Here is a 25477-nt window from a genome sequence, read left to right as displayed (position 1 = left end):
GTTTCCAGAATGAAGCTCTTGAAAGTCAGAAGCGCCTGCGTGGCTGCAGCTGGGGCTCTGATGACAGGTCACAGGCTGTTCCCCTTGCTGGACCCTGGCCGCTTTCTGCCACGCGGGAGACCTGCTCTGGCAGCGAACTGGGGCTTTGGGACAAACGAGCTGGTCTGCAGGCTCCTGCTGGCTGCTGCGGAGATGGGCAGGGGCGCAGCAGAGGAGGCAGGAGGGACGGCAGGTCACTTGAACCAGCTTTTGTGAAGTGACTGATAACGCCCAGGATTTTTTCTGGGGCCTGACCTTGGAGCTGCACCTGAAATAAGGGGGAGATCCTGCAGGAACGCACCAGGTTCTATCTGCTGCTGGCTGGAAAGGTCAGGCTTTTCCTCGGGATGCCGATGTCTGCTCCACTGGCCCTGCTCGCTGGATGTGTGAGGGGCGGGTAGGATGCAGCTCCCTGAAGTTACAAGGCTGTTGTGAGAAGTTGTTCATTAGTAGCTCTGAAATGCTTACGGATGCTGGAGCAGCAATTTAGCAGAGAAATCCATAAGGAAATTAACTGTACTGTCTTCCGATTGAACTGAATAGTAGATATGTAGGCATGTATGTAAGTTTTTCAGTGAAACGTTGAATTAAAGCAGTGGTTTCTACCCTCCCCTACACACACACACACTTCCTTCAGTGCAGAGGCTTGTAAGTAAACGCTTGGGTAAGTAAACATTTATCATCTGACATGCACCCAGAGAAATATTTCGAAGTTTCCCACACTTACCTCTGCCATCTTCATCTTCTAGCGTAATTCTCTGTGAGTAAATGAAATGTGAAGGTGGTGCGAGATCTTTTCATGGATCAATGACCCACTGAAAGGCAGAAGAATCACAGGTAGAAATAAATGCTGCTTTTTCGGAAAGAGGATCGTCTGCTGATCCTGCGGGAGTGTAAGCCGGGCATTGTGTCTATACAAGGAGGCAAATAATGAGCTGGCAGCTCGGTGTTGGTACAAAATTACTCAGGATTGTAAAAACCTAAAGGCGCAGGAGGGATCTCACAAGGGTGAGTAACTAAGCGATCAAGCAGCAGAGAAAATCGTGGCAACAAAAGCGAAGTATTGTACGTGGGGGGGACGTCCCTAACCGCAGGTGCAGCAGCGGGCTCCGATGTAGCTGTTTCAAGGAGGGAAAGACATTTTGCAGCCCATGTGTGAATTTCCAGAAAGGTATATGTGGTGCTGGGAACTGGTCAGAAACCAAAAAGAGGATTGGGAGCTTGTAAAAAAGGGACAGAGAGCGAACCAACACTCGGCTGTAGTCGTGCTGTGCGTGCTCCGCATGTCCTGCCCGCGGTCCCTCCAGGGCTGATGAGTGCAGCCGGGGAAGCCCCACAGGAGCTGAACCTGGAGGAGAGAAGAGGGGAGAAGGTCAGTGGGCTGAAAGAAACTGCAGGTCACCCGGAGAAGGCGAGTGGAAGAAAATTTCTTGTCATTTGTTGTACCAGAAGAATTGGAAACCACCTGGTTTTGGTTTTGGGCAGCCAGGCTTAAGAGCGCTCTGTTCTGAAGCACGAAATTAAATCATTAAGAGTCAGCGAAGCAGGGTGTTGTTGCAGGTTAGGAACATAAACAGCTTTAGGAAGAAATGGGACGAATTCAAAGAAGGGAGGTCTGTCAGTTGATGGCTGGTGGTCCAGGTGCAGCACTGCCTCCCAGTATCTCCCACCTGCCGTTAGCCAGGAGATTTTCGCAGGGGAATGCTCCTTTTTCAGACACGCTGTATCTGTTTCCTGTCCTCCTTGCGGCAGATGCAGGCTGCTGACTCATGTGTCCCTTGGGGCTGATGAAGCACGGCATTTCCCACGCAGGGAATGGTGATGGAGCAGCATTGCTGGGATGCAGGAGGATGCACTGGTGGTGCAAGAAAGAGGGAATGTGGTAAATTTGGGGTTGCCTGGGCAGATCTAAGCCAGGAGAACAGTACTGGCGCAAAGCCCAGCTGAGGTGTTCAGGAGGCACCTACCCCTGTGCTAAAGAGCCCAGCAAGAAGGGCCCCGGGTGTGAGAGCCTGCTCTGACTGTGCCTGGATGGGGTCTATGAGAGGCCACGGTGGATCGGAGAAATACCAAGATGACAGCTTGTGCTGTGCTAAAATACGTGTCCCGTGGCCAGGTCCCGAATCCACATTGTTTGATGCATTTTTTAAGACATTTTTTGGCAGGAGAGTGTTCAAGTCTGTTCCAGAAGGTATGCTCCTGCGTGTGCCCTGCCTGGATTTTAACTTGTTATAAAAGGAGAGGTTCTTTAAGAAGCTCTTCGCATGTGTTTCTAGGCCAGCACATGGGAAAATATTTTCCTTTGCAAACTATTTTTCACTGGGTGGGTTATTAGTAGTCTTCTGTTCCCGAGCTCCTGGGGCTACTGTGGTACCGCAGGAAATAACAGATCAGCTTGGATTTAACAGACTCATGATGTGCGCAAAGGAGCGGAATTGCCTTCAGCGTTAGCTCTTCCCACCCCGCGCAGGCAAAGCTACCTGTCCCTGCGCCGGGGGTGTGAGCTGGGGAGGGGAGGGAGTACCCGGCCCGCCTGTTAGGAGAACTGGCCGTGCGTGATGAGCTAACTGCCAGGAACCGGTCTCTAGCTGAGCGTTTTACGAGCAGCCAGATGGTCAAGTCACTGGTTTGGAAAAGCAGAGGCTGAAGCTAAATTCTGCTCCTGTTCCTCACCTTTCCCTCTGCAGCTCATCACTTGCCTCCCAGCCTCTCCGCGTCCCCTTTGCCCGTCTCACTCTGCGTGTGTCCAAGGAGCCGGGTGCGCTCGCGTTGGGGCGATGACTTGTGCTGCGTAGCGGGGAGGCCGCACGCTGCGTGCGTAAGGTGTGAGCTCCTGCAGGACCCCTTCGCGCTGTGCACGCCGTGGCGGAGTGCCGGTCGCCCCGTTCCTCAGGGCTTCCTCTGCTTTTTTGGTGATTCAGGTCCGTGGGCAGTAACGGGTCCGGCCCCTTGTGCGCAGGGCAAGTTTAGTTTTCAGTTTATTTGCTTGAAATTCGGTCAGCTTCGCGTGTGGCCTCGACGATCCCCTTTGTGTCAGAGGCTACAGCTTGGCTGTCATTGGGAGCAGGACGCCTCACTGCAGGAAGTGCAGCATGTAGGTTTTTGGCTTTTCCCAGGATCAAGGAGCTTTCTGGGGAAAGTACAAAACAGGCTTCAAGCAAACACGTCCAGCTGCTGCCCATGCCTCAGCCGTGCAGGCTCTTCAAGGCAACCAGTTCCTTTGAAAACCTCGTTAAACTCTTAGGGTGATTACGGGTTTCGTGGTCTCACTACAGTGTGAAAAAGCATTTCCTATTATTAGTTTTGAATGTGCTGCCTCTTGCCTGATTGTTGTGATACGGAGACACAGTCCAGTCTTTCCCCCACTCCTCCTTTCGTGGAGCGGACGACACTTGCATCGGGGTGCGTCTGCACACTGTAACGACAGAAGCCATAACCTGAGATAGCGAAGCATCACAAGCAACTCACTGGTTTTATTTTCTTTAATCCTTAGACGTTTCCAGTATAAATCATGCCTGGGATTAGCAGGATTTTTGCATACGGGGAATGTTTTGCTTTACATATTCCCAAGAGAGAGAAATTCTTAAAACTGACTTTCCTTCCCATTGCCTGCGGCAGAGGGGGGGATGCTGTTGTACCTCCTTCGGCGTTGCTCCAGCGTTATGGAGAGGCTCTGCTCCGGCTGTGACAGTCAAGCAGATCGATTGAGGCAGGGGGTGCTTGTTTTGTCGTGCGGAGCCAAGGGCTGTGGTTTGTCTGCTGGCTGAGAGGAGAACGGGGAAAAGCACGTCTCTCACCTTTGCGAATTGTTGTTCTGTTTGGGAAGAGCTTGTTCTCCCCCTGCATCGAGAGGATTTGAGGAACTCCGGGCTCCTGACCGACTTACCTAAGCCGTAGGCTGTGCGAAAGGCTGATCTGAAATACACGGCATCTGACCAGAATGTAGATTTTAAAAGCCACAAGTATTTTGAACTCTGCTGCAAGCTTTGAGCCTGGCAGGGAATCAAGTAGGACAGCTCTATTCACTGCTTTCAGCAAGCAATTTGGATTTGACTGGAAAAAGAACAAAAGGCCAACGGTTTTGGAAAAACTCTCCCAGCAATCAGTGCTCTGTCAGTGCAAACATTTCTCTCGGTGTCACGGGGGGATTAGCTCCGTGAATCCTGGCTCCGCTCGCCCTCAGAGTTCGCTGAACCAAGGCAACTGGAGCAGCTGTTCTTGCGGAGGGCTGTGGCTTTTGCGGGGAAGTTCCCAGGCTCCGGTATGTCCAGTTTTCCTTGTATCGCGGAACGTACCTGAGCCTCACAGTACAAAGTTGGGTTGGAGGAGGCTGCAGGCGGGAGCGTGAGGAAAGCCTTCTGCGGGGCTTTGGGAAGGTGAGAGACACCCTGCCGCCCTCCCGCACCTCTCCTTGCATCCTGAGCAAGGACCATCTGGGTGCTGGTGTTGCCTCTCCGGCCCCCCACGCCGTTCTCTGCTGCTACCTCTCTCACTTGCATAGGACTGCAGTTCTTGAGATCGTAAACAATTTCTTTAAAACACTTTGCAGTCTTTCCTGGCAGGAGGCTGGCTCTGCGCGCTCTTTGGCTGAGATCTGGCAATACGGAAATACCCAGCCCTGGTGTCTGTGAGCCACATAGTCCCAGCTGTGCTGCCAGGAGCAAGAGCTCATGCTTGCAAGCGTTCCCGGGCTGTGAATGCCAAACGGGCACCTTGTGCTGAGTCAGGACGGGGTCAGGCTGCCTGTGCAGGAGGTGGAGATCCGCAGGAGCAGGGCTGGGAAGTGCAGAGCTACGAGCCTTGACTCAGAAGACAAATCCCTCCAAGCCCAAGCACCGACTTGCGCTGATGCTGCCTGCCATGAGGCTGCAGGCTTCAGGCTGCTCGGTGTTGGCGGTCTCTCTGGCTGTGCAGAAGCGGGGCGGCTGTTTGTGCCGGCGTGACCTGCTGCGCTGGTACTCTCTGAAGGGCTCTGGTGTGGCGGGTGCACAGCACTGCAGGCTGACCGCTTGTTTCTCCTTCCCACCAGGTCTGCCCATCAGCACCTACGCCAAGTACTGCTACCGGAAACTCCAGAAAGTAGCTGTCACCGGAGGCAAAAAGGTGAGCAGCTGCCCCAGCTCTGGGGCCCTGGCTGCCGGCTGCCTGCCCGGCACTCTGCTTCCCAGGTCCCAGAGCAGTCAGTCCCATGACTGTCAGAAGTCACTCCTGATTCAGCGATGGGAAATGGGGATAGAGTGAGCCGGGGAGGCTCGCTCAGGGCTCGTTTGCCCATGAACACGTGGGAGGAGGCTGCTGCCCAGGTCCCGCCATCCTGGCAGGCAGCAGTGCCTGCCGTACTGGTCCGCCACATGGCTGGGTGCTCCCTGGCCTGAGGGACATGGAGGACAAACCTGAAGTTAACCTGTCTCCAGGGTAAGAGGAGCTGTCTGTGCAGGGGATGCCCATCGTTTGGTTTCTTCAGGTGAGGGAAGAGTCTCCTTTGCCGCCGAGAGCCTGCATGGTCCGGGTCTTGCAGCTTGTTTACTGCAGAGTTGGTACCCGGTTCAAAAAAACCACGCAGCAGAGATGGCTGGCACAGAGGGGAGCCTCTGTGCTCTGCGTTACCTCGAAATCCCCCTCCTCCCTTTCCTCCGCAAGGTTCTGTGTGGGGCTGTGAAAGCTGGCAGGCAGCCCCGGCCTGTCTGTCCGAGGTCTCCTAGCCAGATCCGGTCGTCTTTTATTTCTGCAAATCCCTCTGGGGCCTCCCTGCCATCTGGACTCCATGTACAGCGAGCAAATAGCTGAAATACCTCGGGAGGGGCGAAGGCTCCCAGCATCCCCGGGAAGGAGGGACAGGAAACATCGGGACACGCATCACATGCAACTGTAGCCCTGGTGGCTGCCGCTGTCTGAGGGGTCGGTGGGAGGTTTTCCCCCCCGTCGGACCTCCTGCTTGGCCACGGGGTTGCTGCCGAACGGCTGCTGTGCTGGGCAGCCTGTCGCCCCTATGACAGTGCTCTGCGTTTCTCCAAATCCCTGACAAGGGAGACTCAAATCCCCTTCCAAGTGTTGCCGTCTTTCAGAAGCAACAGGTCCCAGTGCCCGCTTTTCAGAGAGCTTTAGCACCTGAGAGCAAAGCTTTCCCTGGGGCTGGACGTACCTGGAATTCCCTTCTCCAGAGGGAGGCCTGCCAAAAGGAAAGGCAGTGTTTCAGCTGTCCCGTGGCGCTCGTCCGGCGCCAGGTCAGTGTACGTGTGCCCTCTGCTGACCTCGCCACAGCCGGGACGGGCTGGGGTCCACCCTTCCTCCCGCTGCGCCAGCAGGTAGAGCTATAGCTGAAGCAGTCCCCCTGACGTGCAAAACACGGCAACGGAATCCCTGCAAAACCAGCCCAAACTCTCCAAAGCAGTCTCCTGCCAACAAGCAGCAGCTTCTCTGCTCCTCTTGGGCCTGATCAGTTGGCCCCCCCACACCCCCAATTTTAGGAGGTGGAGGCTGCAGAGCAAGAACCGCGCTGCCAGGAGGCCAGTGAGGGTGTCCACGTGCATGGGCAGCCCTCTCCATCCCGGCCACTCACCACCACCGTCCCCAGGTCACTGTGTCTCTGTGGGCCGGCGGTGCCATAGCTGCACTGAGCTCTTCTCTGTCCTCAGGGCCTGCGTAAACCGACAGTGGAAGAGATAACACATGCCAGGAATGCCATCGTGACGCCATCGCTCTTCGGCAGCTCTCTGGAGGAAATCATGCTGCGGCAGCAGGACATGTACCCGGGTAACAAGCTGCCCTGGGTGCAGACACAGCTATCGCAGCAGGTCCTGGCTCTGGGAGGAGAACAGACAGAGGGGATTTTCAGGTGAGCTTATGGGGCGCTGTGTTACTTTCGAGCCACCCACACATTAGTCCTCAAATATGAGAAGTCAAGATTGACCTCCATGTGCTTCCTCTTCCCTGAGAACAGCACTTTGCCATGGGTCGGACAAAACCCCACCTTTCCCGGGTTCAGGAATCACTTCTTAAAGTAGCATTAGCCCATTTGCATGCATTAGCACAGAGGGGACAGCATAGATGTGACTTGAACCGCTTAGGGCAGCGTGTCCCCAGGCAAGGCACTGAACTTTCGTCAGCTTCAACAGTAATAGTTGGCCAGGGCAGGGAAGGGACAAGGTCCCGGGGCCCTGGCAGAGCGGTTCATCAAATGCAGCACATCAGCCTTGATGGTGCACAAGACATGAGGGGTCAAGAGAGACTGTCAAGGATCTGTATGGTGAACACAGGGCATTCTGGTTTGGGTTTGGTTTTTGGCTTGGGTTTGTTTTGTTTTGTTTTGTTTTATTTAAGATTTGCGTTAGTTTTTCAGTAGCTAAACTTGATTTAAGGTAGCTAGCAAAAGATTCAGCTTTGCCGTGTAAGGGTTTCTAATATCTTGGTATATTTAGCCAGAGATGCTTTTATCTTTGGACTGAACATGCTGCAGAGAGGCCTAGTTACAGAAAATAATCACTGAGGACAGAACGATAGTTGATGTCTGAGCTAGTTGGAAAGAGACGAGTGTTTCTTCTGCCCCCACTTTAAACAGGCAACCCATTCTCTCTGAGGAACTGCTTCTGTAGCTGCCACTGATGCGTGCTCCCTTCTCCCTGGGGACCCAGAAGCGGCTTCAGAGCCACGGTTTGCCAGCCAGCTGCCCCACCAGGCACGCTGCCCTGCTCGCTCTCTGAAGCACCTTTGCTGTGTCTCTGTTTGCAGGATACCTGGTGACATAGATGAAGTCAATGCGTTGAAGTTGCAGGTGGATCAGTGGAGAATCCCAAGCGGCCTTAGCGACCCCAACGTCCCAGGTATGGGAACGCGGCAGGCGGGTGTGCTGCAGCCGTGGTAGGCTGGGGTAGGAGGGGAAGGTACAGGAGCAGCCCAGGAGGTGTGCTGCTGCCTGGGGAACAGTACGCAGGCTGGCTTCACCAACGGGCTTTTCGTTCTGTGCCTTTCCACTGCCTTTCCAAATAATGCCCATATTAACGACACAAGGGGTGGGGGGGAAAGCTCTGGCACAGTGAGACTATGGAGGCTCATCAGCGTGCAGAGTGGCTGGGAGTCATTCAGGAGCAGCGCTCTGTCGCCAAGGTCGCATTGTCCTCTGGGCAGCCCCAAAGCCGCTTCCTGGAGGAGCGGGTAGGTACGAGCCAGCGTTCCCCTCTAACTGGCCGACTGCCTGAGAGTTTCAGGGGCAAGACTGAAATAAGGTGAAACAGCACAAGTGCAGAATCCCTTCTCTGCCCTCTGTTTCCTGAGGGATTGCGTCTCACTGCTGGGTTTGCCTCTGAAGGTGGTGGGGAGGTAACCAGAGCTGTCCTCACGCACCCTGCTTTCTGCCTAGCCTCTCTCCTCAAGCTCTGGTACCGGGAGCTGGAGGAGCCTGTGATCCCCCAGCAGTTCTACAAAGAGTGTATCAGCAACTACGAGAACCCCGACGCTGCCGTGGCCGTAGTGCAGCTTTTGCCGGAGCTCAACAGGCTGGTGCTGTGTTACCTCATACACTTCCTGCAGGTAGGCAGCCCCCACTGCTGGCCGGGAGCCTGGAGCACATGGAGCACGATCGGTGGGGACAGCCGTGGTGGGTTTTGGCAGGCTTTCAGGACCTCTCACCTGTATTTAAGGTGGGCTTGATGGAGGGAGTTCTGCTGGCCTTGTCCCTTATGGGAACAATAAACCGTGTTCCTGATCTTGTAGAACATGAGGCCAGTCCCAAAGGTTGAGATCTGCAAGGTGTTCCCCGTCTGCTGAGGCTCCCACAGTGTCAGCTATGTCAGAGCATAGTGGTCTTCTCCTATGAACGTGTGGCTGTTGGGGCAGTGTCCTTCAGGGAGGTCACCTCTCTGCTCTCCTTGCACCTCTTCTTAGGCCATGTGTTTGGAGTCTCTTGCCCTTTTCCTCTGCTTCACCTGAATGTCTTCTTATTATCTGCAGATCTTTGCTCAGCCGTCAAATGTGGGCAGAACAAAGATGGATGTGAATAATCTGGCCATGGTGATGGCCCCCAACTGCCTGCGCTGCCAGTCTGACGACCCTCGCATTATCTTTGAGAACACGCGCAAAGAAATGTCCTTTCTTCGCATGCTGATAGTGCATTTGGACACGAGCTTCATCAAAGGGCTGGTTTGAGCTGCTGGCCTTGGGGTCCAGAACATTGTTCTGGGGGGAGTCACTGGGTGCCCGCAGTCTTCTCCCCTCCACTTAGGTTTCTTCCATCGTCCTTGCTGTTGTCACACCCTGGGTTAGCCCCTGAGTGTCTCCCAGCATATGACCTTGAGGATAAGGACAAGACACTCCTGGAAGGCTCAGGCTGTTCAGCACCAGGAAGTTCTTGGACATGCCAGGCCAGATTCAGTGATTCCCGGCCTTCCAGCGTGTGTCAGAGGGGGGCAGCCCTCCTCCTTGGAGCTGCAGGACTGGTTGCTCATTGAAAGGGCCGTGACATCTATGAGAAACTGCTACCTGGAGCAGTGAGACTCTCCATCTCCCTTCTGGAAGCAGAGTTGGCTTCAGGTAGGAGGACATCACTCCTATATTGCGGCATGAGCTGGTCCTGGGGGAGATGCTGCCTCATTGGGGATAATCCCACTGCTGTGGAGCCAGCCTGGTTCACCTCTGCAGAATGTTGGTTGGAGGCACGAGGATTGTTCTGACAACGCATGATGCTGTTGGTAGAGGGATGTGAAGTGGCGGGGGGTTCGCTGAGGCAGGGGGGTTCCTTGGACTACCCTGGTCAGGGGAAGCACGTTGCAGCCCAGGGAGGGGAGGTGTTTGAGCCTCTGCTGCCGGTGGCTGGATAGGTAGACATCCCACAGCTGGCATAGGTAGACATCCCACAGCCGGCAGTCCTGGCAGGCTGGATCCGCACAGCATCCACCTCACCTTCTCCTTCAGGCAGCTTCAGAGCTGCGCAGCGGTGTGTGGTCAGCGTGTGGGACCTGCCCTGTGCTGAGCTAAACCAGCACCAGCCATGCCACGGGGGCTGGGGGCAAGAGGAAGGCCACACACCTGACAACAAACAGGTAAACAACCTCTTTGGCATCCTCCTAATGAGGGCCGTATCCTCTGGAGGGGCAACCCCAGCGGCCTTGCAGCTCCTTTCTGCTCTGAGCAGTGTGAGCTGACACCAGCTTTCCTGAAGAGCATCTGAGACCATGATCAGAGAGCTTCCGCGGCTCCAGCATCCCCCCTTCCCGGTACCAGGTCCTTCCCAGACCGCTCTGCCGGGGACTGAATGCCAGTTCTGCCCACCCTCCTGGTTCAGCCCGGGTCTAAAGATAGCAGGGAAGGCCCCCCACCATAAGAAGTGCTCCTGTGCTCAGATGTGCCCTTCCAGGCAGAGCAGCAGCATTGCTGCGTGCTCCTGAAATGCCCATACTGCCCGGAGTCAGTTGTGGCGTGTGTGCTCTTCCCACCAAATTCCCATGGGATTTGCAGAGGGGTTGGGATGGAAGGGGAAGGAGAGGAAGAGGAAGGAAGAGGCAGGTCTGAGAGGCTGAGGTGTGGTGGAGCCGGTGTGGAGGTGGTGTCAGGCAGGGAGCTCAGCATTCTCAGTGACGGTGTTAAACCCCCGCAGCTTCCCGTGTGCCACCGTAAGTGAGGCACAGCAAGGACAGTGTCTTTCAGAGGCAGTGCACGGATTTCCCTGCAGCCTCTGGATGCTGTTGCGTGTTCCTTAGCAAGCAGCATTTTCTAATTTGGTGGCGTCCTGGTGTAGCTATTCTCTTCCTTTGAAGTGTTTTCCCTGCTGGAGGCAGGTTTGCTACAAAAAGCTGTGTGTTGGGGTTACTCGTGCAACGCCAAGTGCTGGTAGCATCCGAGGTCGCTTTTGCATTTCTGCATCCCGCTCCTTTTCAAGTGGGGACCCGGGATCATCCCCTCCCGATCGCAGTGGGGAGCTTAGCCCGGCCAGCAGAGAGGTTTAAAGCTCATGGCTGAATCTACAAAAAGTTTGGGCGTAAAGTACCACATCCCCAAGCCTGTTGGCTACTTGGATCTCATGATGTGCGTGAACGGGGTTTCCAGGGCACATGTTTGCTGGGATGAACTCCACTGCCCAACTGAACAAGGGTTGTGGTTCCTCTCCTCGTACCAGACGCTTCTGTGTGCAGTGGGCCAGGAAATCTTGCTGCCATGTCAGGATTAGCTCTGTCAAGTGGACGTGCCTCCAAAAATGTGCCAGGGTCTGTTTCACGCTCCCATCCCATCCCAGGGCTTCGAAGCCATTCAGCTCAGTTTGGCCTCCTGAAGCGCTGAACAACTTCAGATATGAGGCTGCTTTCCCAGAAATTTAGAAGCGGGCAGAGGGTTAGTGGCTCTGGCATATTGTACGGAAATCTGAATCATTGAACAGGCTCGGCATGCCGCGTCCTGCCCCGCGGGGGGCTGGAGCAGCCGTGTAGCGCCTGCCCCCCTCTTTGGGCTGCAGATGCATGTGCCTGTGTCAGGCTTCGCCCGCAGCCAGCCCCCACCTTGGCGATCCCTGTTATTCCTTGCACTTAGCTGTAGCAGGCAATCAAACCGTAGGCATTTGCTGCTATTACAAATGAATGCTTCTTGCCAGGGCTGTAAAATAGGCTAATAAACGACACTGGATATTATTTTCTTTGCCAACAGATTTGTAAATACGAATCAGTAAAGCAGCCTCTCCTCTGTTATAATAAATACAATCTCCGTGGTCGTCTCTTGTCTTTTTTTGTGAAATTCTGAGGCATGATCATGTCTGCCTGGAGCTGCAGATTTCAGCCTGGGTGTCAGTGTTCACAAATGACGTTTGGGAATCAGCACGAGGTAAGCACTTGGAAACCAAGCTGTGGGCTGCTTCTGTTGTCCTTCACTCTCAGGGAGCTGCTGAGAAACGGAACTTGGAAGAGACAGGTTAAAAGAGATAAAGGACGATACTTCTTTACACAGGCTCTTCTGGAGCCCTCCAGGGTCAAAAAGGGATTAGAGAAGTTTATGGGCAATAGCTCCAGAAATGGGGAGTCCGAGGGTGAGAGGGGGGTGCTGCTAATGTCCCTCATCCAGCAGCTGTGGGTGCTGCAAGTGGGCTGCGGGGGGTGGCCGTGCACGCGTGCTTCCCCTGCGCAGTCTCTTGGGCTGTTGGGCTGGCGCGCCTGGGACATTTTTACGTTCAGACTGGAGGATTCTCTGATCTTCCCTCCATCCCCGCACCAAGGAGCAGCCGGGTCTGTGCTGGTGCTCCAGACTCGCGTTGGTTGCGCGCTGCGGTGGGACTGCGGCACAAGTGCCGGCTGAGCCACGTCAGCCACACAGTGATGAGTTACGGCCCTGGCTCTGGCCAGTGCTGCTGATGTTCCGGGGGTGGTCACTGTCTTGGCAGCACTGGGAAAAGATGTTGCACTTCAGGCAAAGCGGGTAAGGGCTCATTGGTCACTCCAGCAGTTTAAGATGACCCATGCTGGCCCAATTCCTGGGTCTTCACAGCAGCCTTGCTGGCAGGAGGGTGGTGGGTGGCCTATAGCCTTCAGGAGAGGGGCAATGACAAGCGGGAGTGGAAGGAAGACCTATAGCATCACAGTCTCACACAGCCCTTTCCTTGGTGGATGTCTGCAGCGTGATACCTAAGCGTTCCCCAAGGTTTTGCTGGGAAACGAGATGATTTTGGCCAAATCAAAAAAGGCCACAAAACCAAGTGCTTCAGCTTAGGCTCAGAGACTGGGTGACTTGCTCCTGCGGGCACCTTGGCCTGGATTCCTCGAAAAAATTAACGGCCAGAGTAGCGGCTGGGCTCAGAGCAAGCTTGTGGTTTGTTCTCAGCTTCCACCGGCAGCTTGGGACACAGCTCACTTGTCTTTGGCTCCTTGTAGAGAGGAGGCACCTGCAGCTTGTCTGGGACTTGCTGCCGGTGGTGGGAGGATAACGTGTCCCAGTGGGGCCAGCACCCTTGCAGTGCTGGGTGCTCTTGCTGGCGCTATTGAATTTCTGGCTGGTTTTAGTCTCCTTTTCAGAGAGCCTGGCGTGAGCCTTCTGCTGTCTCTGTGATTCTGTCCTGGGAATTTGGAAACGGAAACGGTAAAAGCAATTCTCCCAACTCCTGATTGCAGCGGATAGACACCATGCCCTCAGGTCTGCTGTCCACGCTCTGCCCCAGCTCCTGAAGGGGCTGGGTGGCTGTTGGGGGGTCACGGGTGGATTTTGGACCTCTCTGCAGGTTCAGCTTGAGATGGAGGAAGGTGGGGCTCAGCTTTGGCAACTGCCTGGTGTTTTACAGGAGGTGCTAACCACAAGGCACCCATCCCGCTCACCCACCACCCCTCCCAGTAGAGAACCTGCGTGCAGTCTCTCCTCCTCTTGCAAATGTGAGTGGTCTCCCTCCTCCTGGCCCACCAGAGATACTCCATTTCTCCCTCAAACCACAGATGCCCAGGGGTTGTGCCACCTCCCCAAAAATCCGGGGCGGTGCGAGGCCAGTTTTTAGCCTAATCCTCATGGAGGCTTTTAGGCTAATCCTCACATCAAGCTTTGCACTAACCCAGCCCTGTGGGAAGACAGAGACCAGAGGAACAGGCAAGCCTGCTCCAGGAGCCCTGCAGCACGGAGGGAGGAGAGACGGGAGGGTCCTTGTCCTGACGCTGCCCCAGCACAGGTTTGATGTGGGTGCAGCAAAGGGCTGGCAGATTCAGCAGAACCGGCTAGTGGAGACGGCTCTGGGCAGGGCTCAGGCTCCGGCACTCCCCTGGACTGTCTGTGGGACAGCCATCAACGATAAGATGGAGAAAGCTGATTCAGCAGCCGAGCGTTGCTACTTTTAGAGCTCCTGTTGTCCCGTAGCATTTGTCAACCATGGTAAACGGTGGAGGGAACTGGGTGCGGGCGCAGGCAGCTGGGGAACCTTCTCAGGCATGAAGAGCGAACAGGGCAAAGCCCAGGCATTCAGAGTGAGGTGGACCACGTAAGGACCCCACTGGATTTGATTGCTTCCAGTTGGCTGTGCAGAAAAACTTTTGGGACACATGGAGTCACTCATCAGCTGGATTTTTCCTTTCGAAGCAGGGGGCACCAGCTGAAGACTTGGCACAGCCTGTGAACCCGCGTATCCCAGGGGCTCCTCCTGCCCCGGCCTCCACCTGGAGCTGCCCCGGTCTCACCATCAAAGCCATTCCACTTTGTCTGGAGCGCTTAGTGTTCGGTTACTGGTACCATAAAGGGACGTCGTGTCTGAGGACTGTGTGACCTGAGCTGTCAGGGTTGGGAGCTGGCAGGATTCAGGGCCTGATTACCATGAAGGTGTTCAGAAGCCCAAGACCAAGAGTGGCCCTACAGGCTACTACTTCTCCTAAAGGAGAACTGGTGGCTTGTACCAGCTCATCTCTACTCACAGCCCCATTTCCTCCACCCCGTCTGTGCCAGGTGCTTCATTGAGATCGCAACCAACAGGGGCGCACAGGGTGGAAGTGAAGGGCAGGGGATGGAGGAGGAGCGGAGTCCCCTCCTTTGAGGGCAGTGAGGTATTGGATTGTTTCAGCCGTGAGGTACAGCTTCCCCTGAAACGACCCGGCCTTGGGGCCTGCTGGGGAAGGTGACGGTGACAGTGCTGCAATTGCGAACAGTACCCAAACGCTGGGCTGGGGTGTCCCTGCAGTGCGTGCTGCCTCCCCGCGCTCAGGGCAGGATAGCCACTCAAGAGCACAGGACAGCCAGACCCTATAGCCCCAGGGACCGCAGAAGGGCCTATAGAGCAGGGTCTCTGCCACCTGCAGGCAGATCCCCCCCAGGGAGGATGAGATGAAGGGGACTGCGACCTCCCCGCAGTTCCCAGCTGAATCAGCAGCGTTGGGGGAGGGAGAAGGGTGTCCTAGGTGCATCGATGCAGAAGCACCCGCTCGTCTGCCTGTCTCTCCCACACCGCTCCACGGATGGGGCTGCGCCTGCCCTGACCAAGGGCAGCGGCAGAGGGTGGGCATTCTTCCCTGGAGATCCGGATGCTCGGGCCAACAAAGAAGGGGCAAGAAACTGTCCTGAGGTAGAAGCTGCCCAGGCATGGAGTGCTGTTGTGAGGAAGGCACGCTGACTTGGTGAGTCCTTCATCTCCCAGCCTTACGTGCAGCTTGGGACCAGGCCTGGAGGTCAGCCAGGCCTGTGGAGACAGACCTCCAGCGAAGCTCTGACAAGAGCAGGTACGCGTGAGGTGAGGCACGGCGGGGAGGGCTGGACACAGAAAACAGCCCTAGACCACTGCAAGCACTGTGGTGTGGGAGGCAGGGACCGTGTCCAGATGAGCCTATGCTGGCCCCCATCTGAGTCCCACCAGGGCGGAGGAGCTGCGCAGCGGCCGCCTCTCTGGCGGCAGAGCGGGCGGCTCTTGCAGCCGCACAGCCTGCAGTGACCCCGCGTGGGCTGCGCGCAGGCAGCCGAGGGCTCCCCGCCTCAGCCTGGCAGAGGCCCTTGTGCCGGAGAAGATAAACCCTGTGGGCGCAGAGCCGCCCTTCCCAGCTGCTACGCTGGCCCCTTGGGTGGCCGGTCAGGGAGGAGGGGTGACTCTAGCCAAGCGCAGAGGCTGGACTCGCAGGCAGCTGGCTGGAGCTGGTTTGGCCTCCTTTGATAGCCAATGCAAGAGGCAATTTCTGAGCACAGTTCTTCGGGTGCCGAAGCGGAGGCAGAAGGCTGGCTGGCTGCGTTGCCCTTGCCACGTGCCTGATTTTCTCTGCTGAGGTGTGGGGAGGCTGGGCAAGAAGCTCAGCAATCTGACAGGCAGGGGAAGCGTCAGCAGCGTGGCTGCCCGCGCCCAGGGCCAGCTCTTGGATAGCACAGCTGTAGAGCTGGCCTCGAAGGGAAGGAGCTGGAGGACACCTCGCTGGGAGCTTCCTCCCTCTTCCTTTGGAACGTCACCTCATCGCAGACCCTCGCCTTCGGGTCTCTGCCTGAGCCAGCTCTGCCAGTCCTGTGCTGATCTGAGCCTTACCCCAACCCACGGACTCGTTTCCCCCCTGTACCTCAGACCTGCCTCATCGCTGTGGGACTTGTGTGCTCATCTGGTCACTGTCACCGGACCCGCTCTGCTCCCGTTACTACTGGCCTGCACCGTGCTAGGTAGGGCAGTCCCTGCCTGTCACGCTGCTAGCTCGGCCCTGGCTCTCCTGTCCCGGCACAGCATCCCCCGCAGTGAGCCAGGTGGGGTTCACGACGCTGCTCACGCTGAGCATGAGACGGGACCAGCATTACTTTCCAGAGAAGGCAGACAGACCCTTCCCAGGTTGCAAAGCCTAATTTATCCACGTTTATTGGTTTCCTCGGTGTGTGGGGAAACACTGGATCCCAACTGATACAGCTAAGCTGAGCAGAAACCCTTGGAGGGAGCCGGGATCTGTCTGAGACACAACCGGGAATGGGTAGAGGCAGCACTGGTGTTTACGGTGGCTGCCAGAGCAGGAGGAGTGGCTCCTGCTGGGAAGGGCTGGCGCTCCACGGTCAGCCAAAACAGACAGGTTTGTCTAACGTCTGAGGCTTCCTGATAACGTGGACCACGGATGCTGCCATCGGATGCTGAAACCGGAGTCCTGGAGAGTGCACAAGGAGAAACATCATAAACTGGCATAGACACATCCCCGGACTGCCAGCAGCCGTGTGCTCTTGGTGGGAACAGCAGAACAAAGGACTATTTCCCACATCTCAAAACCAGTGGGATCTAGAAAGACCCATTTCTGTGGAGAAAGAAGTGGTTTCTGACATGTACGTTCTCATGGCAGATATGCTAAGAGTGTGTGGGTTTTCTCAAATGATGAAAACTCATGAATGAAATATAGCACTCAAAAAAAAAACAATACACAAACACTACGCTGACGTTTCAGTAAAAAAAAAAATATCTATTTTCCTCAACACTTTGGAGTTATTTTTTTAGCCGATTTCTATTTTAATGCTTTCTGCATTTTTTTCTCTTGCTTCTAGAAACCTGCAATGTTAAAACCCTGTGTGAGATTTCCAGGTTAAAAATAAATCCAAGCTGATAACTACATTTTCTGCCACTTTTTTTTTTTTTTTTTTTTTTTTTTTTTCTCCTATTGTGGTATTTTTAGCAAGCCGCTCCGCTTCCACAAATTCCCAGCCCACAGCTCGGGCTCTGTCAGAGAAGCGTTAACACACGAGTTGCTGTACAGCGGTGGGGAGCACCCTGCTTTAAACCACCCTTTGTGCTCTCCGGGTCCTGCGCTGCTCATGGCGCTGGGCTGAGGCTGATGTCGTGGGAGCAGCCGGAGTGGTGCAGTGGCAGCAGTTCCTCTGGTGACTCGGGAGGAGGAAGACGGGAGAGAAAAGCACTTGGCCTCGGGCCGCGCTGTGCCCGGCAGCACCTTGGCCGCTGCAGCTACTCCTTCCATCCCGAAACCCGTCAGGCAACAACCACCCACTTGTCTTTGGCCTCGGAGCAGAAAATGATGGATTATCCCGGGAAAACCACCCGAACCAGAAGAGTTTATCCACCCACAGTAATAAACAGTGTAATATTTGACATTAAGGACCTCAGACTGGAAAGATTTTTGCTTTGTGTCAGTCTGGTTTTGGCTTTAACCTAGCATAAAACTAAAAAAAAAATAAAAAATTGACTTGCCCCTGCACAATTCTGTATCTACAGAAGATCATCCAGTTCTCAAAGGGGAGCAGCTGCTGGAGGGGCGCTGATGATCCACTCGGGTCGGCACTGGTGAGGCCTCACCCGCAGCGCTGTGTCCGCTGCTGGGCTGCCGGGGAGAAGGGGCACGACGAAGGGGACCAGGCCGAGCAGACGGCTGCCGAGCTGGTCGGAGGGCTGGCGTGCGGGAGGAGAGCCCACAGCCCGGCCGCCCGGCTTCACGGAGGCACCGGAACGGCCGCTCGCCCGGCGGGGCCGCGCTCCCTCAGCGCGGGGGGCGGCTCCCTCCGCGCCCGGCCCCGCCCCCTCCTGGCGGCCCTCCGGCAGCGAGGGGCGGGGCCGGGGCGGGAGGGGCGCGGTCCGCAAGCCCCGCCCCCTCCCTGGCGGCGCCGCATCGGGGCGGCCATTTTGTGGCGCGGGGCGGTCGGTGGCGCTGGGCTCGGCGCGGAGCGGGGCCCGGGGCGGGTCGGCTCTGGTCTCACCCTTTTCCCGTGCAGATCCCTCGGTAAGAGCGCGGCGGCGCCCGGGCGGGCGGGGCCGGGCCGCTGCACTGCGGGCCTGAGGGGAGGGGAGGGAGGCCGGGAGGCCGGGCGCGGCGCGGCTGGCACGCGTCCCCCGCACAAAGGGCCGGCCGGGCCGGGCCGGGCCGGGCCGGGCCGGGCGGCGTCTCGTGCGCTGCGGGCCCGGGGCGCCGAGCGGGGTCCGCTCCCGCCTGGCCGCGGCCTGGCGTGCTGCGGCCGGGGGGCCCGGGCCGCGGGCCGGCCCACGCCCTCCGCTCCTTCCCTCTCTCCCTCCCTCCCTCCCTCCCGCCGCGCCTCCGCCCGCGCCCGGCGGCCCGCGGAGCTGCGCGGCCGGCGCGGGCAGGTGAGTATGTGCGGGCCGAGCGCCGGCGCCGAGGGTCCGGCCGTCGGTGGCGGCCGAGTGACCTTGCGGCGGTGGCGGGGCCGGAGCCCGAGCCGTGGCCGGAGCGCGGGGGCTGCGGCGGCCGGGGCTGGGCGGGCGCGGGGGTGGCGCAGGCCGGGAGCGGCTGCGCGGGGCCGGCCCTGGCGGGGCTCGTCCCGGGGGCGCTCGGTGGGGCGCCGGCGGCTGCTCCGCGCCGGGCCCCAGGGGACGAAGCGAGGTGCAGCCTGGTGTGGGGCAGGTACCTGCCCCAAAGGTGTTCACCGCGGCCGGGGGCTGGTTTCCGTCGTCGGCTGGAGGTTTCTGGCCTTCCTGTGTTCCATGAAGTCTGGAGCACGTTTCTGGCCCGCTGCACTTTGTCCCTTCAGAATATCATTAAGGAACAGAAATAACGGTGGATCCTCACACCAGCCCAGAAGTTTTCCGTGTCATACCTATTTAACGTATAGGGTTGGGAGGCATCGTATTCCTGACAGGCCTAGGTTCAGGTATGGCTTGTTGCCTCTGAAATGGATTATTGAACCCGTTGGCTTAGCAGGGACTGCAAAGTGTAGCGTAGCAGTGCTTGGTTAATCGAAGCAGATGATCAGTACAATTTTGTGAAATAGTGATATCTCCTTTACTTATTGAAAATCTTCCTGGGATCACGGAGATGTTTCTGTGATCCCAGCCTGTTGTTTCTAGTCTAAATGCATGAAAATAGATCAGGAGGGATATTTGAATGTTGATGAGTCCAAGCTGGATAAAATAAACGTTGTCTTTCTGTGTACAGAATTTGGTATCCTATGCGGAAGGAGAATAAACTCAAATGTTGAAAACAAGACTAATGACTTGAAGTAACCTTTTGTAGGTATCTGGACAGAAGCTTGTAACTGAACATCTCTGTAACAGAAATGCTTTTGACCTGGGTTCCTCTAATTTTCTATAACGAGCCAGGATCCTTTCAGGGATCCTTGCTTTTCCAAAAAAAAAAGCCAAGTGAGAAGACTTGCAGTGAAGATCAGTCATAATTCTCTCCTTAATTTTTGTCTGACTTTTTTAATAGCTCTGGTATTGAAGGTGGATTAGATGAATACTCGTTACTTGACCCAAGTCATCTTGTGGAAGAGTTCAGTTTATTTTCTTGCTGATATCTGTGTTGGTGTCTCCTGAATGGAAATAAAATTTTACTTGAGCGGCCTGAGAGTAAAATCTGCTTGCCTGTAATCCAGAGTAATTAATTAAGGTCAAGTTGGGAATGAGGCTAGAATAGTAATTGCTCATAACAGTGCTGCCTTGACTGAAACGTAAGAAGCATGTAATTAATTCTTACCTTTAATTGGATAAGTTCTCTGAGGCGCTTTCTTTTGCTCTTGTAGTTCCTGGATAACCTAGGCAATGATATTGACCTAAATTCTTCCCCTTGGTCAGGAGAGGAGGGTACAGCCCCTGATTTATAGGGGATGATAAATTCTCTGTAACTACATATTTCATTTCTAATTGCATCTCCAGAAACTAGGTATTGTCTGTAGCTGTAATTTGTCAGACCTTAACAGGAGCTGACACTGTTGCTGTAGGAAAGCTGTCCTGCCACTTGTCTTCTCATTTCTGCCCATCTGGCACTATCCTGCGCAGATGTGAGCACTTGTGTGGCAGTGCTGTGAGCTGAGCTAAAGAATGCACACGGGGCGGGGGAAGGATTTATTGTTCAGCCCCACAAGTGGTTGTCATCAGTATTTAAACTGCGTTCTTGATGGTTGCCTAATTGCGTGGGCGCAGTGGTTTTTTTAAATCAGGAAAGTTGCATGTACTTTAGACTTAATGGTGTGTCATATTGAGAAGTCTTGTGGAACGCTTGTAGTAGTTCAGCAGTTGAACAAGTCTACTCCTTTTTTTGTTTCAGCTTATTCCTTATCATCTTCATACTTCTGTTTCTTGCTTGCCTACAGGTTTGTTTTGACTTCTTGTGCTTCCTGTAGGAAAAGTCTTTTTTCAGGTAAGAAACAGTGATGTGGAGCTTGTGGTTTGTGCTTGCTGTCAAAATGCCAGTAGCTACATGCCCTATATATTTCAAAAAACTTCTTGGAACTGGTGGCTTTTCAGTTCTTTTGTGGATGCAAGCACCAGACTTAAGTGATTATGCGTGTGCGGGTGTATAATGTGTCCATGCTGACTGACTGCAGATGTGTGTGGCAGCAAGTAATGCATACTGGACTATAATTCCTTCTTTTTGAGGCTTGTTAGTTTGTTGACGTGACTTTGTGTGGTTTTACTGGGCTTGAGACCTTTCAGACAGGCTTGTTTCAGTATAGGCAGCTGCAGTCTGCCTTATTTTTTTATATGTATATATTTTTTTTTAAGAACTCCATTTCAGGTAGGTTTATTAAATTGTTTAAAAAGATAAATAACTGTCTTCATCTGTGTCTTTATGTAGGTACCCTGTATTAAAAGAAAAAGGGGAAGTGCTAGTGCATAGTGTGGGGTGGGGTTTTTATTCGTGTATAAAGTTAGCTTTCCTAATTTTGTTGCGGATGTTAAAATACTAGTTTCAAAATGGACCGCTTTTTCCGATACTTACACTCAGCACTTCTCTCCCAAGGAAATGGAGACTGTCCCCTTGTTCCACTGGGTGCTTGACTCAGGAAACTATCTTGAACACCGCCGGTGCTCCAGATGTAGAACTGAGCATCCTTGGCCTAGACCTGTGCATCAGTGGAACAAGGACAGTGCCACTGATAGGGCTTGGGTTAGAGTTTTTAGTTAGGCTTAAAGGCTTCTGTTAGCGGAGCAGAGGTTGCAAGACTTTAATTGCTTCTTCACAATAATGCCAGTTCCTAATGGCTTTTTAGTGATGTGTTTTCCTGTGTTTATATTAGTCCTTTGCCTGGATTGCAGCTCTATCTTCTCAGTATTGCTGTGATCAGTCTTGCAAAGAGATGCACTGATTTTTTTCTTTGTATTTTTTTTTTGTTCCTGCTGTCCTTTCGTCTCTGAGCTGAGGGACAAATCTACAAGCAGCCTTGAAGCGCACCCCGTTCTGTCCTTCATGTACTAAAACGGGGGAGTCGCTTCCTTCTTGCAGTATGACACACATGCAGATGATTTGTCTGCTTAATGCATTATATTGATTGCAGACATAATTTTTCTTCAAAGCTCATGGCAGTGTAATTTGCAAGATTTCCCTTTATTTGACTGTCACGAAAATATCCTCTTCTTATCAACAACTAGGGTAGATTTGGTCCTGTCCAGTCAGGAAGCAATTGAATAATGAAACTGAGAATGCCACGTCTAAGCGTCAGAATGCTATATACTGACTGGTTGGAAACAGTGCCCTATGGGATTTTCAGTGGCCAATATTGCAGGTGCTGTAAATTATCTGTGTAAAATGTCTCTTAACATTTTTTTTTTTAATGGATATTTTCACAGGTAGGCTTCTTCTAAGAGTCAGAAGTCCAAGTCCAGTTACTGCTGCAGGTACTGTTACCAGATCATTTTTGTGCTTTCCTACTGAGTGCTTCCGTTTTTGGTCATAATCTTTTCCTCTGATAGCTAAAATACGTGTTGGTGCTCATGGATAAGAAAACTCTTAAGTTCAACAGTCTGCTCTAAGTGTACAGTGTGCTGCTGAAACACTCGGAGCAATCTCAAAGCCGGGGCAGGACATCTGTTCAAAACTGAGGAATTAACTGGTCAGCTTACTGACCAACACTTAATCGGAAGTATTCAATTTCTATCTCAAATGTGGACTGCTCTAGAATACCAAGGTATTGCTTTAAGAAGGGGTGCAGGTGGTAATACTTCAAAGCCACTTAATACTTAAACGTTTGTATTGACTTTAAAACATTGGCATCAAGTGCAAAATGGTATTAGACGCAGTAATCTAGGTGGTGTAGCCAAGCAGACAGTACATAGGCAGATGGAAGTCATGTTCTTGGACCCTGCCCACTTCTTAAAGGTATATCCTTTTAAGGAGAAACCTGTTGTATTTGCAAAATGTTGAAATTGTCATGTGAGGTTTTGAGCCCATGTGTGGTTCCTATTCTTGTCTGTCATGCAAGGCCGCTCTCTAACAGTTAGCACCTTGTCCAGGGTTATTCAATAGGTTCAACCTTAGGCTGCTGCAGCACTACCCTAAACCAAATATTTAAATATAGTCCCACTGTAAGTAAGTTTGTCCAAGGAGTTCTGTGGGTTTACAGAACGGCAGTAGAATCAGTCCACTTTTTTCCTTTTCCCGATTTCATTTTTATTTGACAAAGGCACTGTGAGCTCACAGGTGCCCATTAGGCAGGTTGAAAGTGTCTCTTTTGAGGACAGTTACACTCAGTGCGTTCAGCATTATGAAGTGGTTTTATACACCTCCGGGTAGAAAAACAGGAGAAACTACATTGGGGTGCCCAATTTGCGGGCTAAATTAGGCTTCTCAGAAAATTCAAATGGCTGTAGCTTGTTCTGCCACTTCTCCTGCAGTCCTGAGAAGCCTTGCATGTATGGACATGAGTTGGATTTGTGGCTGAAGAAATTGTTCTGGAGAAACACTTTTAGTTTGTTTCTCATATGACCAAAATGCAGGTCCCTCTGCCATGTGACAAATGTAGTTCATCCAACTGAGGATGTCTTCGTTGACAGGAGAGGACCGTGTTTGGTCGCCTTGACTCGTGTTTGTTCCCATGGTTAGACATGCACGGTGTGGTGAACTCATGAGAAACAACGCAGCTTGCTTGAGCCGTCTGCAGGACTTTTAGTTATTAAAGATTTGAACTCTTTAATATCCTTGAGAAAATTCTTGCTCTCCGATACATTAATTTGCACCTTAAAATAACCTTCACACTGAATTTATTCTTTCTTAACTTAAAAGATCTGCAACAACAAAGGTATTTGGAATCTTAAGTTGCTAGAAGCTTTTTCAATGGAAGAACTGTTTCATGTGAATTTTTTTTGCCCATTTGTTAGGCTGCTTTTTTCATGGCAGTTGGAATTATTTCTAAATGCAAGGAGGTGTTTGTTTTTTTTTCCTGTCTCTCTGAATAGTTAAAAGATACTTTTGAATATTCAGAAAGCATCAGTCTTACCATGATATATCTTGAAAAGCCATGCTTGTTAAATGAGAGAATATCTTGAGTATAAGATACAGAAGAATATAACTTGAGCTTTTTGGAGCCTTGTGTCTGACATAGGGTTTTCGTTGTTGTGTTGGGTTTTTTTGTTGTTTTTTTTTGTTTTTTTTTAAATAACCTGTACTAAAAGATGACTTGTTAAAGTTTGTTAACCACTATGGTATTTCAGCAGAAGTCCACCAGTATGAGTAAGAATTGTACGTTACATCAGAAGGGGTGACTTCAGTTGTGTGATTCCCAGTCTGCTGTAATTGTTTTGCGGAAGAGTTTTGATGTACTTCCAAATCTAGAACACTCAGGCATTTTGACTATTTGACTTGGATTTGTCAGTTTTGGTTTTATTTATGGGCTGCCTCTCATACTTGCTATTTCAGAATTGAAGCTTTCTCTTTTTTTAGCTCCTGTCCTCAGAGTTAAAGGCTGTTTGGGTGATAGGAGTGTAATGGATCCAGTGATATTTGTGGGGGTTTCTCGGTAGTAGTTCTCATTAAAGTCTTGGAAGGTAACTAGGTGTTAGATTTGGGCAAGACTGGCGGCATTGAATGTTTCAGATACATTTGCTTAGAAGTCTTATCCGCCAAATAGCGGTTAGATAGAAAAGTGGGGAGAGCGGTTAAGCATTTCTGCAACTTGGAATAACAGAGAAACAGAAACAGAGAAAAAGAAAAAAGGCAAATGAGATAAAGCGGGGCAGGGGCACCCAACAGGAGGAACTCTTGTTTTTGTATTTTCACATACAGCAGTCCATTGGAAGAGATGGTGAACTGATGATCACCTGTGCTGGATTTTTAGCCTGTCGCTTCACCTAGAATCATACATTCTCAATGTACAAGACAAAACTGACTGCAGGGTGTAATTTCCTTAAAGTGTGGCTTGGCCCATATGGTGGATTTAACACGTCAGTGATCTGTTCTTTAAATGTCTGCAGATGGTGCCTTGAATTTTGAGTTACTGGCATATACAAGGTTTGGTAGTTACACTGGCTGCTTGCTTAGTTAATGGGGTTATTCTGAAATCTCTGATGCACCAAAGTCAGAGTAATGATAAAGTTACTGGTGGCTTCTGTTTGGAAAAGGATAAATAAGTGGTGGAGAAACTTGATGTGGATATGCAGAGGGACCATCTGTGTGTCTGTAAGGATCTCTAAGTTTCTCTCTAATTTGGATCACAGCAGCCTGCTGACCCTCTGTGTTGAAATATTTTCAGATTAAATTGATGTTCTAGAGGTGTTATTGTGGGACTGGGATATCATTGGCTGTAGAGAAAATATTTTTTTTGACCTTTAAACTACTTCTAGTCTCAAGAGTTCTCATGACTTATGTTTTTCCTTCCTTAGAGTTGTACAACAGTGTTGGGAATGCTGGCAGCCATATAAGCAACGGGTTTCTTCTTGGTGAGTATAAGCATGGATCCTTGGTTTTGATAATTGTAGATTTTCTTTAAGCTTTTGAAATTTTGCTTTAAAAGTCATGTTTTTCTTAATTCTTGCAGAGGCACTGTGGATAATATTTCTCTGAATTAAATCCTTATATTCTTAAAACAAAGACTGCACATTTTCAGATGGAGGAAAAAATGGCGGTTTCATTAAAGTAGACTTTCTGGAATGTTCTTTTATGAAAAACCTGCTTTATTTCACGTGACTTACACCCTTTCCGAAATCTTGCTTGTTCAGTGTTTAAGAGCGTTTGTCTCTTACTTCCAGTGTTTTACAGGAAAAAAAGAGGGGAAACCAGAACAGCTAAATGAGGGATGATCAAGTGATTGAAAAGAACTCTTTTCAGTAATGAGTATTTATTTCTTTAATTGCACTTGGTAATTCAAATAGGTTTTATTATAGGAAAAA

General features: G+C 52.5%; 2 protein-coding genes across 6 annotated transcripts in view; both read left to right on the top strand.

The window, feature by feature from the left end:
• Positions 1–11731, top strand: part of LOC134522213 (rho GTPase-activating protein 39-like) — a 57205-nt gene extending 45474 nt beyond the window's left edge. Inside the window, exons 6-10 of the mRNA XM_063349606.1 lie at positions 5069–5142; positions 6675–6874; positions 7768–7859; positions 8396–8565; positions 8986–11731. Coding sequence (XP_063205676.1) covers positions 5069–5142; positions 6675–6874; positions 7768–7859; positions 8396–8565; positions 8986–9180 — 731 coding nt within the window. The 3' untranslated portion in view covers positions 9181–11731. The remainder of the gene's footprint in view (positions 1–5068; positions 5143–6674; positions 6875–7767; positions 7860–8395; positions 8566–8985) is intronic.
• A 6273-nt stretch (positions 11732–18004) lies between these two features.
• PHF20 (PHD finger protein 20) overlaps positions 18005–25477 on the top strand; it is a 69833-nt gene continuing 62360 nt past the window's right edge. For 4 of the 5 annotated variants that reach the window (XM_063349608.1, XM_063349611.1, XM_063349610.1 and 1 more), the window contains exons 1-4: positions 18018–18143; positions 20467–20513; positions 21944–21991; positions 24971–25027. The gene's annotated coding sequence lies outside the window, so the exon portion shown is untranslated. Of the gene's footprint in view, positions 18144–20420; positions 20514–21943; positions 21992–24970; positions 25028–25477 lie in introns of all 5 variants that reach the window. The other variant, XM_063349609.1, reaches the window with a different exon arrangement.

Source organism: Chroicocephalus ridibundus, chromosome 12, assembly GCF_963924245.1.
Source record: "Chroicocephalus ridibundus chromosome 12, bChrRid1.1, whole genome shotgun sequence".
In the NCBI taxonomy this organism is placed as follows: Eukaryota; Metazoa; Chordata; class Aves; order Charadriiformes; family Laridae; genus Chroicocephalus; species Chroicocephalus ridibundus.
The sequence above is the reverse complement of the archived record's forward strand: the minus strand, read 5'-3'. Positions and strand labels throughout refer to the sequence as shown.